Source organism: Glandiceps talaboti, chromosome 7 (genome assembly GCF_964340395.1).
Source record: "Glandiceps talaboti chromosome 7, keGlaTala1.1, whole genome shotgun sequence".
In the NCBI taxonomy this organism is placed as follows: domain Eukaryota; kingdom Metazoa; phylum Hemichordata; class Enteropneusta; family Spengelidae; genus Glandiceps; species Glandiceps talaboti.
In genome coordinates, this window is record NC_135555.1 from 17,237,945 (window position 1) to 17,258,216 (window position 20,272).

Genomic DNA, 20,272 nt, shown 5'->3' on the forward strand with positions numbered 1-20,272 from the left:
TGCCTCAAAAGGCCAACATATATACGGATACATTTATGTGTTATTTCAAACAGTTGTATGTATGTATGTATGTATGTATGTATGTATGTATGTATGTATGTATGTATGTATGTATGCATGCATGCATGCATGCATGCATGCATGTTATGTGTGTGTATGTGTATGTATGTATGTATGTATGTATGTATGTATGTATGTATGTATGTATGTGTGTGTGTGTGTATGTACGTACGTATGTTATGTGTGTGTATGTATGTATGTATGTATGTATGTATGTATGTGTATGTATGTATGTATGTACGTATGTATGTATGTATGTATGTATGTATGTGTGTGTATGTATGTATGTATGTATGTACATGTATAGTAATAATATTAATAATAATAAACTTATTTCTTTGTACAAGCTAGGCTACTGGCCTTTCGGTGTATATATATATATATATATATTTATTAGGATGATCACATGCTATTTTGTCAATTTATTCAGAAAAAGTTTTGAACAAGTTGTACGAAAACTTTTTGCAAAAGTAGACTGTGTCCCAAAGCTACTAGTGTGAATGCAAGCCTTAGATGCCCCACATTTCCATGTACTTAAAAATCCATTTTTTCTTTAATGGAGCAGCTTACAAAGCTGAAGTATTCTACTTCAGTCTGGAATCTAAGTTATTGTGTGGGCACTTTCTCTGTTGATAAAAAAAGACAAGCCTAAGGGAATGAGATTTGGTCTTGTGCCAATTTTACTGTTTATTCCCATGATGCATCCTACACTGACAAGCACTTTACACATGAACATTTGTGGAATGTGGCATTGTGGGAGTTATTTTGTAACCATGAATCCATGGTAAAAGATATTGCACTACCATGTACTATTTAAAGTGCTAAGTGAAATTTCAAAGAGTTCGTTTTCTGGTTCCAAGATGCATTGCATGAGACGACGTCACTTACGTTATTACGTTTATGTTTTTCTTTTGTCTTTATTATATTTGATCAAATTACATTTTTCACCATGAAATGATGAAAAGATATGTTGACCTTTTAATTGTGAGTAACTTTACAGAACAAAGAGTAAATGCTATCAAATGACAGAGAAGAATTTTACTGGTAAACCCAGGGTATGGCCATGTGACAAACATCCTCCCCGAGAAGTGTGTGGAAAGCCCACTCCCCTTCCACCTCATATATACACAATACATGGCATTTTTTATATGGGGAGATGCACGATGTATCTCAGAACCGGCAACAGGTCTATTTTACACGATGACATTTTCCTCAAATCAAGGCACATATAGAATTTTTACAATACCATAAAATGTTTATGTAGTCATCAAAAAAATAAAATTCTTGTAATTAAACTTTTACTAAAACTTTTTAGTATTTTTTTAACATGCTCTGTAGTATGCAGTGTGTGCTTTTTTTTTCTTTTTTTTTTTAGAAAAAGACAAAAATTTTGTTTCTATAGTCAAAATCTTAAAAACTTGGATTTCTTGCAAGTCATTACATAGTATAAAAGGGAAACCAAAATGCAAAATATTCAAAGATAACAAACATTACTGTGTATCAGTGGTGCATCAAAAATGGCTTATAGGGCACACTCAGGTCACTAACTGAGGTCAAAGTTACGGGGCTAGGGTAAACCCTATTTTTATAAATCTGATAAAAGTTGTTTATTAAAGGGCCAGTTCGAATTTGTATAAAAGATGTAGGGGTGAAGTATGGTTGTTTGTCAGAACTATAAAAAATGTTGCCCCAGAACAAAAAGAATGACCACCTGTAATTCTTATTAAGATAACACTAATGTGATGACCCGGGATTGAAACATGGGCCTTTAAAGGGCACCCAGATAGTGGACTATTACCATGTTGTAATATGTAATATCCAATGGTTGACTTAGAAGAGTTGGACAAACATGGCTGATGAAACAAATAATGTTTATGTTAGGGGGTCTAAACCTATTAGCCCTAACCTTAATCTTAACTTAACTCCTTAGCTTTGTCAAAAAAAGCCTATACAGTCGGCTTGTGCCACTTTAAAGCGTTATACAAGAACAATTTTACAATTTAACTTGTTGAGGTTTGAATGGTTTCCAGAAAACATACAGCAAATGATCTGACGACGCTCTGTTAACAAGGCAAATGCTAGTTAATACTTTTGGAAGCCTTTTGAAATGAGTTTTAAGTTGAGACCACAGGGATGTAGCTAATTTTACAAGTAGCAGGCAAAATTGGAAAAGTAGGCGGGTAAAAGCTTCGAGGAACACAAATTAAATATGGTCAACAATGGATATATAGTAGTTGAATCAAAGAATTTCTAAACACATATTCCTGAGAAAGTGGGCAGCAAGAAATTGTGGAATAGCCAGTTGATTTCTTTATCCAGTTACCAGCCCTTATCATCATTCCTGGTCCCATCTAGTTTTCATTTTTAGATTCAAATGGATTCTACTCTGATTAAAATTCCATCCTATGCCTAGCATGGTAACAATATTAACACATCTGGTGGAGTTTTCAACGATGTCAATGAAGACAGAATAGGTAATGACGAATCAGTGAGTGATCCAAGTATTAGATCATTTCCGTATCATATTTGATGTCACCTCTCAGAGTTCTATCAATGACTTTTATGCAACCTGTCTGTAGGCAACTGACTAAGATGTTCCAACAAATGTACCAGGTGTCAGTGAGGTGAATGCCTTACACAACTCTGTTAACAGATAAAGTGTATCATCCGCATACTTGAATGAATAGCCTAATGGAATTATCTTTCCAAACTCGAAAAAAGAGAGAAAAAGTATTATATAGTTTGAGTCTTTCAGTGAAAGAAGAAACGATAAACTTGACTGTTTCTATCTAGAACACAATTTTTTCTGTAGAGAACACTTTCATTATTGAACACTTTCTGTAGAGAACACTTTCTATACTGAACACTTTCTGTAGAGAACACTTTCAATATTGAACACTTTCTGTTGAGAACACTTTCTATACTGAACACTTTCTGTAGAGAACACTTTCAATATTGAACACTATAGTGAACTCTCTATATAGAACAGATCATTCAGAAATCCCTCCAAAGATCGTTTTACGAAAACCCTTCATATGATAAATTGAAATCACTGGTAAGCTCACAAAATGTCACAAAGTTAAATGAGCTGGCATGTTTCATTTACTATTCTTTCAAAACGAGAACCTAATTTTCATACAGTGCTTCCACTATCTTTTGTGAATTGTATATTTTGTGTTGCATAAGCTCTTTGCGCCTGTGGCCTTTATTGCAAATAAACCATCTATAGAGAACACTCTAGAGAACACTAGAAAACACTTATTATTTAGAACACTTTCGATAGAGAACTTTCTATAGAGAACACTATGTAGAGAACTCTCTATAGAGAACACTCTAGAGAACACTGTAAAATACTTTCTATGGAGAACTTTCTATAGAGAACTCTATGTAGAGAACTCTCTATAGAGAACTCTAGAGAACAGTGTAAAACACTTTCTATAAAGAATTTTCTATAGAGAACACTGTTTTATAGCGAACACTATGTTTCTGTTTGAGCATTTTCAAGTCAGAACCTTCTAAATCTCCCATGATGCTTTGCAAAAAGCCAGAGGATCTCGATACAGCTGCAATATACAGTTACAGCTGCCACAGTTTGTAATATGTATGTACATGTATTGACTCAAGGGGGGACAGCTATCAAAGAACATTGATGAATGCTTCTAAACTGTCTTTTGATTTCACCATCATGTTTCGTCCTTTTTTCAGTAATTCGTATACAAATGTAATCACCTGCAGCAAACTGCCCTCAAAGTGCAAAGGTCAAAGGTCAAGTTGGCTTTCATCACAGTAATGCTAGTTTTGTCCTGGGGTATGAAATTCTTTACCTTTCTCTAAGTTCAATACAATGTAAATGGTAATTTTCTTGTTTTTATATATTGTTTGCTTCATAGTTTTAATTTTTATTTCACTTGGATCATCGCAAAGATATGAGCTATGGTGATAATTTTTCAGAAGACTAGGTGCTTAAGATTTTGTCATACAAGAAATATTGTTTGTGAAGTTATCCCTCATAAAGTTGAATTTGATAGGTAATCTTGTAAACGCCAGACTGAGTATAAGCAGATCACAGATTGAAAAATAGTGAAATATACCTATGCATCTATTTTCTCTTAGAAGTATAGTACAGATCCCCAAATTACATACATACACATACATACATACATACATGCATACATACATACATACATACATACATACACATGCACACACACATGCATGCATGCATGCATGAATACACGCACGCAAGCACACACACATGTGCATACATACATACATACATACATACATACATACATACATACATACATACCACACACACATACACACACACATACATACATACATACATACATACATACATACATGCATACATGCATATATGCATGCATGCATGCATACATACATACATACATACATACATACCTACATACATACATACATACATACCATACACAAACACACACACACACACATACATACATACATACATACATACACATACATACACATACATACCACACACATACCATACATACATACATACATACATACATACATACATACATACATACATACATACATACATACAAACATACATACATACAAACATACATACATACATACATACAAACATATATATATACATACATAAATACATATAGAATTACATACATAATGACATACATAATTACACACACATACGTACACAGAGTCAATCATTGTTATCAAATGTGGAAGTGAAATCTGATCAAAATTTCTAAGTCTGTGTAATGAAAACAAAAGAAATTTAATAAAAAGACAAAAAATTGAAGAAAAAAAACAGGTAAATCTGAAGGGCTCAAACTGAAAATAATCTGACAAATTGTAGAGAAAAGACAAGACTCATATACCTTAATTGGATTGATGACTAGCAGTTGTAAACTAAATGAGAAATCTGAAATTTGGGGAAAGTATTCCAAGGTAATTAAGATTCTTCTAGTTGCCTACTTGCCATGACAAGATACTGGAACGATCATGATGATTTATCATGATATTCATCTGCCTTTCTCCAGCTTTCTAATTAACCTTACGACCTGTATGATGTCATCGTGATCTTTGACCCGCATGGTGTATGACACATCAGAAGGAATTACTCTCTCCATTCTTTTGTTGCCTGTGTTTCATTACTTTGATTTCAGTGCCGTGATTAGAAGCCGTGTTTCTGCACGAATTGAAGCCGTTGATAATTGCAAACACTTAGCTTTGATTATCGCTGGCTGAATAAACGTCTGCCTCTGCCTTATTAACGGTAAAAATAAAACCAACCGCCGTCGATGCTGTGTGACCGTATTGAAACGCGTAAAGTATTAGAAGGAATATGTATGACTTGATGTCACAGTGACTCAGATACGAATTCATGATCACAGAAAAGGTCAATCATAAAGGAGTGGTTATCATAATTATGACATTATCATCTCTGACATGACTCTCCATTCTAAACGAAACCCGAGTAATACATTATACTGAGTACAGTTTGAGAGTTCATGTGTTTTAAGCTGTGGGTCACGACTCACATATAACCATTTTCAGTACAAAAAAAAATTGGATTTGCCTGATTGTCTAACATATATATATGTACATTTAAAACCAAAACATCTAATCACTGATTTACAGTAATTACATGGATTTATTGAAAATTGTAGGAAAAAAAATTGGGAAACATCTTTTTTGGTTGTGTTGAAAAAAATTGGAACCAAGCAACTTTCCACATATGAGATTGTGAACATATTATGAAAATATGAAAAATAACATGTCATCGACATATTTGGATATTTTTACTTGAACTACATATGGGCATATGTTGGAATGAAAGTTTCTAATATTCGACACAAACTTGACAAACATACATGTATAAGATACACCTTCATTCACTTGGTCATACGGGCAACCATATTAGATAAATTGGTATTTATTTTGGATTTTTCATTCATAAAACAACTCCACTATGTTTTCCTATTTGTAAAAAGGATGTGAAACAACATATATATACCAAGTCTACGTTTGTAACTCCATCAATTGCAAAATGCTAGAAAATGTCTGAAAAGTTTTTAAAGTACGTACTATAACAAACATTTCATACATTTTTAATTTTTGCTTATTGATTGAAAAGTTCTTAACATCATAGCAGAGTATAGTATCTAACTTGTGAATTTCATCTCAGTTCCCCAGTGAGGGAATGTTCAAATTCATCGTAACTGTACTGATGGAAGACTGCACTATCATTCCATCATTTTGGGGTTCTTATCTTAGTAATGCATGAGCCTGTAGTTGACTAGTCAAGTGCATGTTTTTGAATTTTATGAAGTTCAACATATGCTGCCTGTGTGCAGTCATGATGGTTACAGTGGCTGGGTTCGAAAATCAGCAAGTTGCAAGTTTGAGTCTCAAAGCTGTCGTCTGTGTTTGAACATAGATTGTTAGAGTCCTTGGGCAAGACTTGAACCATGACTGAGCTGCCCATTCAGCCCAGTATAATTGGGTACCTGGTGGTATAGAGGTTTCAATGTGAATGCTTTTTAATAATCCTTTGTGCTTATAGAGGCTGCATTGGATTGTATGTACCTTTGGGAGTTGAGGAAATAAAGAGCCATTGTGTCGATATAGGTCTGTGTTAGGGGTAATAATTGCACAGTGCTATGATCACGATATTCATTATTTGTGGAATGTGTGTTGTCACAGATATGTACTCATATAATGGCAGCTGATTTCATGCAAAATAATACAGTGAGAGAAGAACAGCCATTACTAAAAAGTCATCCCCATTACACTTACAGTACAGCAGAAATTATAATCGCATTCTGTTTCAATGATCACAATCCACATTCAACCAAGAAGCAGAAACAAAATCTTAGATAAGTTACATCTGTTTAATTAATGTAAGTAATGAATCACAGTAGATGGGTGCTACCAGATCTGTGCTATAAAGGAGTGGGATCATTTGAATTTCACATTCATTGTGTACACAATTACAGTGTCAGTCTGGTTGCTGAGCCCACCCATCACATTGAACACATTTGTTAATGTTACCTGTGGCTTTTAACAAACATGTTTGTATCACTGAAACTGAATGCAATTATGGTATCTGCTGTAAAGGGGGTTTTACATGGACAGGTTTATAAGCAACTCGGTAGGGCAAGATATTCACAGTTGTAGACACCCAGAAGGACTCAAGTCGTGAAAACAAACTTTCAAGACTTTAAGTAATAATCATTAGAAATAAGCCCGTGACCATTGCTTTGTGTATTATGGGTGAGGAGTGTATTAGTATTGACTGAGTACAAGTCACCCAGATAACACCACATGATCCTAAAATTGCCCTCATCCCATTCTGAGTCTGAGCTCATATGATTTGGAGAAATCCCTTGAATTTTTGCTAATCTCGCAATTCAGAATATCTAAGTTGCAGTAGTAGAGTTACCTTATTGGAATCTAGTTTTTGAAGCAACTACATAGCTTTTGGATAGGTGGGGGCAGGGAGCAATTTAAAAGAAAAGGTTTTCTTGTTTGTCAAAATGAGAAAAACTGAGTTATCATATATTGGAAATCAGGGAACACCAAAGTTTGGTGGGTCAGATTGACAAGAAGTTACTGTATGCCAGTGATGTGTCAAATTGATTTATTGGACACATTTGTAGGGAGGAGGGTCATAAAAATGTTTGTACCTCCCATTAGTAGAATAATATTCGCTTTGAATTAAATCTCAAATTTGTGAACACAAAATTTAACTGAAAAAATTATCTAAAAATAAGCCAAATTTTAAAAGAAAATTTTGATAATATAAAAGATGTAACTTTTTTGCTTCAACAGCAAATACTGAAATTTGTTAAATTTTTAAAATAAAAATAAGGTTTTAGTTATAAATAGTTTAGGAAATATTTGAAGGAATATTTTTACAAAAAACACTGGGCTTGTTTGGATACGCTAAGTTATGCACAGAGTGAGGGTTAAACAACCAAAAGTATTCACCAGCTTGGTGGATCAAATGAGATAAATAAGCTAAAACTCACATGCAGTTCAACTTATGAAAGAACCATTGAACTTTTGAACTGTCCAGTTTGACTACCCTCGTCAAAATGAACACTATGATAAATGTCTATATGTAGTATTGAACTGTTATCATTCAAGTTTGATAGTTTATTGTTTGTTGTGTCTTACCTCCTCATTATGTTTTCTTCTCAGTCCATCTTGTGCCCTGTCAATCCTCTTTAAGCATTCCTCCTGGAAAAGACCAATTCGACTTTGGCTATTTTTGGCAAGTTGGTAAAGTTCTTCTCGTGCCTCTAACTCAACCTATAAGCAGAATAAAAAAAAAATGCCAAAGCAAAGATGTCAGTTCCCCCTGGATTAATTACTGCGGCACCAAAGGCAATTTCCAACTCAACCTGGACCAACAGAATGACCTTATCGGCTTGCTGTCTTGGGGGTTTCAGACTCGTTAAAATCCATTTTAGTTCATTCTCCATTGCCACGTCCTGTCAGTTTGCAGGTGTAATCCTGAAAATACAGCGTCACATGTTCGTCTAACATGTCTAATTTTAACACTTTTTTGTTAAAATGACACTGAAAAAAAAGTAGCAGCTCGTACAATTTTCGAACTGTGAAAAGCAGAAGACAGAGAGACCCCAAAAATACATATTCTCTCTGGAGACATTTACTCACGAGGAAAAAAAAGTACGTGTGGCTTTTTGCTCAACACCAAAAAATCACAAAAACACCTGCCTGAAAAGGCAACAGGAAAAGTTCCTGACAAAAATCAGTATGCTTTATTACGTTGATATAAAATATTCATGATTTCTGCGACAGGTAAAATATGTGCTGTCTTGTTGTCATGACAGTGTTAGGAAATCAAAGCAAGCTGTGATGTCATCAAATAAACAACACGTATATTAAATGAAATTTTACAACTTGGGCATGAAACGTCCCAACCCTCATAGGAATTTCTTTAGAAAACCACACAAAGCCATTTTGTAATTTTCTGTTTAAGTCCACAAAAGGGGATTTTCATTCAGTCCAACTGCTTGGGTATTAACTTGAAAAGGTTTTGTTTCTTATAACAATACCGTGACCCTGGTAATATACACTGCCTGTCGACAACAACAAAGTCTCAGACCACGAGGTTGCTAACTTTTTTTGGACAACTTGCAAAACTAATTGGAGAAAGTAATACTCAAACATACAATTTGCATCAGGACCCTCTCTCTCTCTCTCTTTTTCTATCTCCTACTCAGTAGTCAGCTCAACTACGAAGTGCGGTTAATGGCAACCGCCTGATGTATTCGAGGAAATTTGGTTTTGTCACTGCAATTATTTGATTGGAGTTGATTTCATGAATTTTGCACAAGATTTTGAAAGCCAGCTGTCCATCAAGTGAAAGAAATTAGCCGGGCAATGTACGACTTGTCAGTAATTGTGTGTGCACTCACTGCGTTTTCAGCTTTAATTGATGTCATTCGGATTGCTACTTCACATCTAGCTGCACACTTCAATTGTTTCCTCTTGGCCATGGCAAAGTGAGATCTTGCAGAGAATACAAACAATCTCAAAGACAAACTTTTCCGTCTTCTTTCTATATGCTCAATATTCATTTTATTTGCCTTCCGCTTCAAATTCTTCATTGATATCAGGAAGAAATATTGAGACTATTCTTCATTTCCTTTCCATAGTCTTCAGTTTTGTTCAAATATTTTTTTAATTTTTATCAAAATTTAAAGATTGGAAATCAAAGAAGATGATTTTCTGAACTTGTTTCATACAAGACATTTTTATTATTAAATTCTTTTGCATTTCATAATGTTTATCTTGGTGTGTTTGTTCTTTTAGGCTTATATTTTTTTGTTTCATCTTTTGGTTAACTTAGATGATTAATAAGGGTTCTAGACTCATAAACAATCTCAGGATTTTCAGAAGTTTTCAAAAAAATTTGAAAAAATTCACCATTATTGTCAAATTTTTGGTTCAGTTTTGTACATTTGCATATCCCTTTTCATTTCATGGCCAACTTCAGTGTTCATTTGCAGTAAGGGTTCTATAATCATAAGTTTTCAGATTTTCAAAAAATTTCATAATTTTGGAAAAATTCAGTCAAAATTTTGATCTAATTTTGTGGATATACATACCCTTATCTTCACTTTTTCAAAATAAGTAGATGAAATGAACAGAACTGTGAGAAAAATTAGACCCGAAAGGTGGGAAAAGTTAATTTGGTAGGTCACAGTGAGAAATGACTCCAACTAACCATATGCACTACAATTGTTGATAGAATAAACACATTCCACCACTGAAAGGTCTTGAAACCATTACAAGTATTCAAAGATTAAACAAGTTTGGTGTTCTACAAGTGAAGTATACACAGGAATGACGACATTAGCTGCTAGTAAACAAGAGGATTTTACTGAGGTAAGATGTAAGAATGGTGTGGGCAGCTTCTAAGGATAAACTACCTACTTACAATTCTCAGCTAATTACCAGTTTGGAATGTTCACCCTGTATTTACACAATCCAACTATATTCTTTACAAAAGATCAGTAGCTTGTGACCTCATCTTCAGGGCAACACACTTTCCACTGCTGAAAACTCATGTAACAAAAATTCTTGTTTTACCCTAACTTTTTAGATTCACATAACTTTATTTTGGACTGGATTCACAGAAATAATGCTTATTGGTGCATTGATGAGAAAATTGTGTTATTTTCCCATCAAAATTATTTTGACAAAAATTGTTGTTTCACCCTAACTTTTTAGAGTAACGTAACTTTATTTTGGACTGGATTCCCAGAAATAATGCTTATTTGTGCATTGATGAGAAAATTGTGTTATTTTTGCAACAAAATTATTTTGACAAAAATTCTTGTTTTCTTTAACTTTTATACACATCTGGAATGTAAACTAGTAGTTATTACTGAATTTATGATGAAAGGATGTAACTTTCCTATCAAATTACTTACAACAATGAACATTTTTCTGTAAGTTTTTGGTATATCTTACAATGTAACTTTATTTCAGACTGGAATCATAGCATACATGTACATACATGTACCACTATTTATTAATTGATGACAAAATTGTCTTTCTTTCCCCGCCAAAATTATTTGACAAAAATTCTTGTTTTTCTGTAACTTTTCAGCAAATCTTGTTTTCATTTTGGACTGACATAATAACAATAATATTTTTCCACAAACTGGTATCAAAATAAAGTGAAAACATTTCCAAAAAATTGTCATTGAAACTTTTTCCAATTTCTCCTAAACTATGACAAGGATAAAAGAGCATACAATTCATTCATTACAGGTCAACCATGTAATTTGTTTGCTTTGACAAATCCAATTTCACAATCACAAATTAAAGTAAAAGTAACACAGAAAATAAGCTGATTTCATTAGTGTATTATATTTGAACAAAAAACCGTGCATAATTTACTTTTCAGCAGCTTGTTTGGTCACGATTTAGCGATCTGATTTATGTACCAAATCAGTGTACTATGAGTCAGTAATAAACATTAGAAATTATAACCGACATTGAACTTGGTATGGAGTAGGTGTTTATTGAGAATTGAGGCAGGATCAAGGTCAAGGTCAAGGTCATGTTACATTCTTCCTTCTCCACAGCCTTTTATTTAATTATACTTCAATTAAGAAATGTGGATTGAGGAGTTTCTTTTCTAATTGACTACATGGCTACGTGCCAACTTTTGGCAAACAAAAGGTTACACACTGTGTGAACAAGTATCATGTTGTTTTTCAAAGTTTGATATATACATGGGACTGTGGTATGGTATGCTGCCACCACTTGACTCTCTTGGGAAAGCTGTGATCTGAAACAGAAGTACACTGTTCCACTGATCATGAAATACAAGACAAATTGTAAAATATCTCAACTTAAGAGAAAGCTATGGGAATAACAAAACTCTCTTCATTTCAATTATTTTTGGATCTATGTATGCAAATGGAAGGGGGGGGGGGTCAAAATAGTTTAAAGGCCCATGTCAAATTAGGATTAACATGCCATATTTCGGACAGAAAAACAGTCATCTGACCGAGCTATTTTAGTTGTTATTGCCAAAACAATTATCCTACATTGGCTCTATAACGTCGACACTAGTGTGAGAACCTGAGACTGAATCATGGGCCTTGAAGTTTAAGAGTCAAAACATGATCCCATTTAACCTTTCCTATACACACATACATGTACCAAATATACATTAGAAATGATCACTCCTCTGTAAACGTGTGAATTAAACATTTGGCAAATTATAAAGGTTGAATCACATAGAAAAAAAAATAAAGACTAATTCATTTCATTTCATATTTAAAATATTGATTATTTCTTTCAAAGCAATCTGTCAATCAGTCAGGAACAACGATGCAGTGTTTTTGTTAAAGGGTGGTGAAAAGGTAAATCTACATGTACCCGAGTTTCCCCCCCCCCTCCCTCCCCACTCATCATTTTACTGGGATTCCATACAAGTGTTTTCATTGGATTGAGGAAAAACATCGTACATATGTGATGTCACAGGCATTAATGTTCCAGTGTAAGATTATCATATCAATAGGACTGAAAGCCCAGTTCAGATTAGGGTTAAAATCTATGTGTGTGAAAAAAAGTTGTATGACTAAGTTATAGGAAAAGTTGGTTCATAACAGAAGAATAATCATATGCAATCATTCTGTCTCAACTGATAAGATAACACTAACGTGAAAACATAGGATTGAATCCCTGGCCTTTAAGTGAATGAATGAGTGAATTAATCAATTCATTAATTAAATTCATTTTTAATTTGTGGGTTATTACATCCATAAATCGTCTGGAAAATATGCAAAAAGTTAGAATTGATGATAATCCACAGAAATCTTGAACACTTAACCGTCTTACAGAGTCTCCTCCGCAAAGTTGGAAATAGTAGAAAATGTATATATTTAGATAAACCTTAAAAGTTTATTTGTTTTTGATAGATTTGACCTCAAAAATCCTTGAACTTTTACTATTTCCTAACATCACCAGGGCATGCTGTGTGAAGTACAAACTTAAACTCTGACCTTTCACCTTTGACAGTTGAACTGTGGTAAAGAAGCTTGGTAACCAATAAATGACATCATAGGTGTCATCCTGATGTCTGAGTACTCTGCTACTACTACTAGTTGCTAGAAATTATTCAACATGTTGCACTAGGAATTACACACTGTATATATTTCAATTTGAAATGAAATTATGACCACTCTAAAACTTTTAAACTGCAGACTGTGCCCCTTTAAAAATAATTATGGAGATCTATTGTACTACAATGGACAAGTGTACGGTAGTTTACACCCTGGTCAGCCGTCAATGCAGTGTTTTTTGTTAAAGGTGGTTTTAAAAGTAGGTAAAACGTACCTGTATTTTCCAGATATTTTACCGACGTTCCCCACTTAACTATGGTACATTAGTGTAGTAATCTAGGCAAGTTTTTAGCAGATTTCCACCTGTTACCACGGTTACCAACCAAAACTACAGTACAAGGTATAGAAATTGATGTAAGTTTTACCAAGTTTTTCCATTTTATTACCGGTGGGTCCCCCTCCAAAATTTTGTTGCATGGTCACACGTTAGGTGTAAAAATATTTAGCCCCCCTCCCCCTCTTCCTCCCTTTCTCATTACAAACACACAATAACATGCACATGTGTAATGTCGTATTCACTTTTGAGGACAATATTTAGTTGGTTTTCTTGTTCTCTACTCCAATGAGTCATCATCTCCCTTAGGCCATTTCCACATTCTTGTGAACTCTAACGAAAAAATCAAATTTGATTCTTTACAGTTCAATAATTTACTCTACATCAATATTAGTCGACGACATACTAAAATTTGCCCTCAAACCTATTTTTTGCTTTACTTTCTATTAATTTTTTTCCTTTTTCTGTGTTTTCCTCTAGGGATCTCTTTTGGGTTTATTTATTTGTATCTTGAAATAACCTTACTACGTTTTGTATAACAAAAACTTTTTTCAGATTTATAAATAACGCCGTAATGGTTTACAAGTTTTGATGAGGGGCATTTTTTATCAATAAAAAATCACAATTTGAAAACATAAATGCTGGTAAGATTTACGGCGTACAGCTCCAACAATGGTTTTATGATGCATTTCAGTAGTTGCGGGTCATCCTTGGTAATTTGATAATTTACTGGCCGGGGTGAAATTAAGGGAATTTCAGCCTTATCGTGCATAAATTTCGCATTCAATAAGGTCAGAATGTGACCTTGTCTGCTAGGCATAAAAATGAAATTGCAAAGTTACTAATTAAATGCAAGCCATAAAATCTCACTTTTTATAACGCTTCAATGGGCAAGATTAGATGTGTATGAAATATACGGGTTATTACAAATCTTATTAACGTCACTCGTCAATAGATTGCCAATTTGCATAGCTGTGATCAACATGTAAATTTGTCTTTTTCTCTTTGAAGCTCTGATTGATACAGTGGACTTGCTGGTCTATATTTGATTGCTATAAAAGTTTAAATACTCCTGGGCATCACTTTTTCGCATGAAAATGATTTTAAAATTTCCATTTCTTCTGACATCTTGTTAAATACACAAGGTAAACATTTATAAACTATCATTCTAAAGACACACACATTACGCTATTTTGTACATGGTATAATTTTGTACATGTATAATTTCGTACGTATGTGCCATATCCCTGTATTTACACACTGCCTACAGCACCTTCACAAACATACATGTATCTACGAGAAACTGTATCTGAAAAGCAGTTTAATGGCCCTCATTTTTATTCACAATTTGAGGTCCCTCAAAATCATCAAAGGCAAATTATGGAGTTCAGAGTTTGCTTTCAAGCGTGTTTCTCTGTAGGTCGTGCAGTGACATAATCTATTTCATAATGACATTTTGCATTTTGTACAACTTTAAAGCTATTACTTTTAATACTGCACCGATGAAAATTATCTAGTAAAATAGAGAAAGCATACTGATCCACGGAGTAAAATGAAGATATTATTACGGAGGCAGAATGTAATTGACTTTAGAATTTAAAGTCAAGCAAATAATCATCTTCCTTCTGAGGCCAAAAGACACTTAATAGATCTATATAATATACAAATGTCTGAAAAGGAATTCACAAGGTCGCCTCTACTTTCATGATCTGTCAACACAATGACACAGACAATTAGTCATCAATTTTGTGAGTTTACTCGATTCCCCCTAAAAAAAAGGAATACAAGGTGATGAAATAAACACAACATCTTGTCTACTGGTGTCACCAAAACTTGTATCAGAATGACAAATTTGTTTGTTTTTCACAAGTAGGTGTCGGAGAAATCACAAATTCATTGAATGAAAAACTGGCTGTAAATTCTGATTATTATAGTAGTACATGTAATCACGAATTTATGGATTACAGAAATTGGTTTGCAATAAGTGTTAATGATCTTACTATACTGACCCTGCGCTACTAATTTTTTTACATTCTCACAAACCAACGAATATTTTCTGCTGATGCAACCACTGCGAGGGTGATTGCGGTGCGCCTAATACAGTTGCAGCAATGACGCCTGTAGGTTTTACAACAACGATTTCTAACAGCCACAGTACATTTTCGTTTGAACTATTACACAGTATTGGGAGTCAATAATATGTGTAGTACAACACACACTTATTGCACTACTAGTAATGTAGTACAGTAGTAGAAGCATGTTGTATGACATAGGGGTCAAACACTTTACACCACACATCAATACATGTAATTTCAAAAACGTCGTGATTTTGAATAATTAAAAGGACTGCATCACCTATAACTACAGGTGGGGAGGGAGGCGGGGGAGGGAGGGGGGGTGTCTTATGAAAGTTATGCAAAATCATCATACATGTACAAAGTACCTTTATTACTGAAAATTATACTGCTCACTGTTTAACAATCTAATATCGTTTGTGCTTGAATTATTAATTGAAGGTTTGAGAACCCCAGTAAACATAGTTACATGCTAATTAAGGGGTGAGGGAGCCCCCCTCTATTGTCTATAGGTTAATTAAGGGGGTGTGTGAGGAGTTTCCCCTCTATTGTCTATGGGTTAATTAAGGGGTTGAGGAGTCGTCGTCCCCCCCCCCCCCCATTGTCTATGGGTGAGGGTTAGAGTCTTTTTAAAAGTTACATAAAATCATACCTGCATTGCTAAAAATTATACAGTGTCATTTCTACAAAATTTACCTTAATTCAAAATACATAATTTAGTGCGTATTTGCTCTATCATTAAGGCAGTCACCTGGTTCATATATTTGTTGAACTTTTTAGCCTCTGGTCAATGGTTCATGTATTAAAGAAATCAGAACACAGGCGTTCAATTCATCTATAATTTGCATTTTAAAACAGTCTTTGATATTTGGCTATTCTCTTAGTGTTATATTGTTTCCACATTTTAATCTTCCATAGTGTTAACTTTATTTTACCGCTAGCATTTACATTTCACTTCTATTGTCTTTTAAAAAAAACGTTTTATTCACCTATTGTCGTGAATTAATTGAATCATATTTATAGAGCACTGAATGGCATACGTCCCCTAAATTATCTTTCTAATCCATTTTTTTTTGCTCTGTGAGTTGTACATTGTATGCATGTATTTGTATGTTTTGAGGACCCCAGATTTATCATATTGGACATGCCCAGGTAATATTTATTGTCAATTGTCAAATGTATTTATAGGGGTTTGGACTAGATTACATGTAGTTGCATGACAACTATTTCCATACCCCCTTTTCCTGTTAGCTATTGATGTACATATTCATCTTGACTAGTAAATGTGTTTGTAATTTGTAATGATTTTTAGTTTTTTGGGGATAAGTTATTATTACTATTACTAGCAATAATTATTCACACCACACAAGATCAAATCCACATTCTCCATTCATATGCCAACCTTTAGTAAATTAGAGTCAACATTCATTCCGTACATGTATATCTAGTGCTTAAACCTGCACTAGCTGGGACATTTTTTGTTATCAAAATAACCAAAGATATATTCACTAAAAATTGGTCAATTACTTATTATTTAAAAAAAGACACTGTAGATCTGTTAATTAATGGTCAATATTATCTGTAGGTAGTGTTGTAGTGGCAAGTTTAAATCTCGACTGAAAGTTTTGAATTTGTCACCATGTTAAAATTGTACTAATTGTAAACAGGAGTATAATTTTTTCATCAGACAACCACAATATATTCACTGAAAATTTTTAAAATAGAAATAACTAGACATTGTACAAGTTGATCAGTGGTCAATATTATCCATAAGCAGAATAGAAACAGGTTGAAATTGTGATCACCGTTGAGGGCGCTGATTTTTGGATGTGGACCTAAATTCAATTTGATGTGATTTATCGTCTACACAGCTACAAAAAAACATGTTTATGCAATGCAATACTGTTCACGGTGTACAATATGAGTACCGTAAGTTATTGTACCTAACAATACATTTTCAAAAAAAAACAATTAAAAAAACAAAAACATTCTACTTGCAATCAGTGCAGCTTTAAGCCTACCTCCAAGTATTCATATAGCCATCTCTTTGCAGCTATTTTTAAGAATCAATGTAAGTTAAGATTATCAAAATTAGAAGAAAGCAACTTTATTTATTTCCAATAATCTTAAAGTAGCCATATGGATGAGAATTTGGTATTTATTTTGGATTTTGAATTCATAAAATCAATTTTATCATGGCTTCCTTCTTTAAAAATCAACATGAATTCACATATACCAAGTCCATGTTTGTAACTCAATAAATGGCAAAAGACTGGTAAGTGTATAAAATGTTTGTTATTGTACGTTTTTTTTGTGTGTTTTTTTTAGCTTTTTGCAATGTATTGAGTTACAAACATGGACTTGGTCTATGTTGATTCACACTGAGTTTTCAACTAGGAAGCCATTATAAAATTATTTCATAAATTAAAATAATCTAACGTAAATACCCTCATCCATATGGCCATTTTAATTTCTGTTTCATTCATTTGAAGTCTTGTCTCTTTTGCATTTTCGGTATAATTAAAGTGTATACCAATGAATGTTCTCATTATCTCTTAGTACAGTTTTGTGTATTACAAAGTGGATTCTACTGGAAATGAGTTTTTAAACTTGTTGTGTTATTCGTGGCAAATAATTTTATATGTATTTTGGCTTGATCATTGTAAATCTTTTCTAGTCTTCAGTTTTCATTGTTAGTAACCTCTTTTAAAAGTGCACAAGAAAAGTCAATTTTCACTGTATTTTTTTATGCAGGAAACAAATGAAAAATTGTGATTACATTTGTGTATTATCATATATACGATAATTTTTTATTGTTATTAATATCAGTATTTATATAATGAAAAGTTGGGAACCCCAGTAGTAAAAACAGAGGTGGGGTGGGGTGGGGGGGGGGGGAAGGGGGGTCTTATAAAACTTTATTATGAAAAAGTAATAATGCAATTTAGTGCTTTTGCTTAAGAATTTGGAACCTCGATAACAGGAGAGGAAATCTGATGTTAACAAGTAATGTGCCAATGGTACCCCAGAGGTGGTACTAGTGGTCAGCTCTGATAGGAGTGTGCAGCCAATATTGCCGGCCAACACCAGTAACAAACCCCATTGTAGACCCATTTTGTACAAAAACCAGTACCCCGTTTTAGACCATCCCATTACAGGTTTTTAGAAGATAGAATTTTAGACCAAAATATATTAGTTCCATATTAAGGAAGTGACAGATTGCAAAATGTAGTTTTTTCCCCTGAGGAGGTGACATTTTGAGGGGCAATTAATGGCACAGTTATGATTTGGTAAACGACAGTGGACCACATTTTAGACCAAGCAAAATTGAAAATAAAGTAGACCCCATGAAAAACCTTATTTCAGACCAAAAGGGCTAGAAAACACACCCCAAAGGGTAGCAAATATGTATACTCAAATAGGGGGAGTAGACTCCCAGGAGGGTACCATGTACATGTAACAACTCTACTGCCCTCAAAATAAAGACCTGTCCATGCATATGTCATTTTTTGAGATTGAGAATAGTTTCAGGTTTAGACCTGAAAATCAAAATTCTACATGCTGTTGGAATTTTAGTTCACTAGAAAGAATTGAGACTGGCAGAGTTTTTATTGTGCGTACAGGAACACAAAGTTATTTTAGTTTTATATCAACCTCCTAAATTTACATTGTAGTACATTCCTGTCACTGTTGCAGCCTTTTCTTTGTACCTACAGCATACACGGTACTCTAATGTTTCTAATATCAATGTATCTTTCTATTAATTGCTCTGCATGTCATGGCCACCTACATTCATTTACATATATTAATATTAATGATATGCAAATCAGGTGTGATATTCGAGTTATTATAAAACGTAGCCTCATAAAATGACAGTTAAAATATGAACACTGAAGAATGGATTTAAATACTCATGGTACAAAATATGAATAATTTTATCACATTTTTTTTGGTGGGGGGTGGGGGATGAGGGGGTGGAATAAAAAACTTGATTTCATCACAATCGTTTCTGAGTAGACAGTCGATAAAGAGAAATGGAGATGTTGTAAAACCTATACAATTGGTGTAGTATTGATTACCCCGTGTACACAGAGTTAATATAAGGCCTGAAAATCATTAAATTTTCTGTGTGCACTTTTTTTCTCTTTTTTTTTGGTTTTATACTCTTCTACAGATAATATCAAGGAAGCCGGCAGGATTAAACGCGTCTGTATGTATACGACAAACACACTCATTAGTTTATAACTCAACAAAATCAGCCTCATTTCAGCATCTGGTTTGGCCATCTAAATCCCGAACTCATCAATGGCGTTACCAGATTAACATGGATTTACTACTTTTTTGTCTGATGTACTTTTGACGGGGAAAAAAAATCTGACCTTACACACTAACGAAACAAACAACAGAAGGATGAAAAACAAGCTGAACTAATACGTGAGATATGGATTAGGTTTGCGAGACAGTTCTTTTTTTTTTTGTATCAACTATTAGTCATACAATTAAAACAGCTACTATATCCATCTCGTTAACAGTCGATAAAATAATTATGGATCGAGCCAAGATTAATTGTAGCAGGGCGAGGCGAGTTCGCCGACTCCAATCTACTTCACATCACAAATCTCTCTTTTGCTTCGGTACATTTCAAAAGCAAGCTTATACGAAACGGTGCTAAT

The 20,272-nt window shown here is 33.8% G+C and overlaps 2 protein-coding genes across 2 annotated transcripts in view; one reads left to right on the top strand and one right to left on the bottom strand.

The window, feature by feature from the left end:
- LOC144437282 (uncharacterized) overlaps nt 1–20,272 on the bottom strand; it is a 109,259-nt gene that overhangs the window by 78,611 nt on the left and 10,376 nt on the right. Inside the window, exon 2 of the mRNA XM_078126205.1 lies at nt 8,254–8,388. Coding sequence (XP_077982331.1) covers nt 8,254–8,388 — 135 coding nt within the window. The remainder of the gene's footprint in view (nt 1–8,253; nt 8,389–20,272) is intronic.
- The window catches only part of LOC144437283 (26S proteasome non-ATPase regulatory subunit 7-like), a 38,074-nt gene that overhangs the window by 665 nt on the left and 17,137 nt on the right, over nt 1–20,272 (top strand). The gene's annotated exons all lie outside the window — the stretch shown is intronic.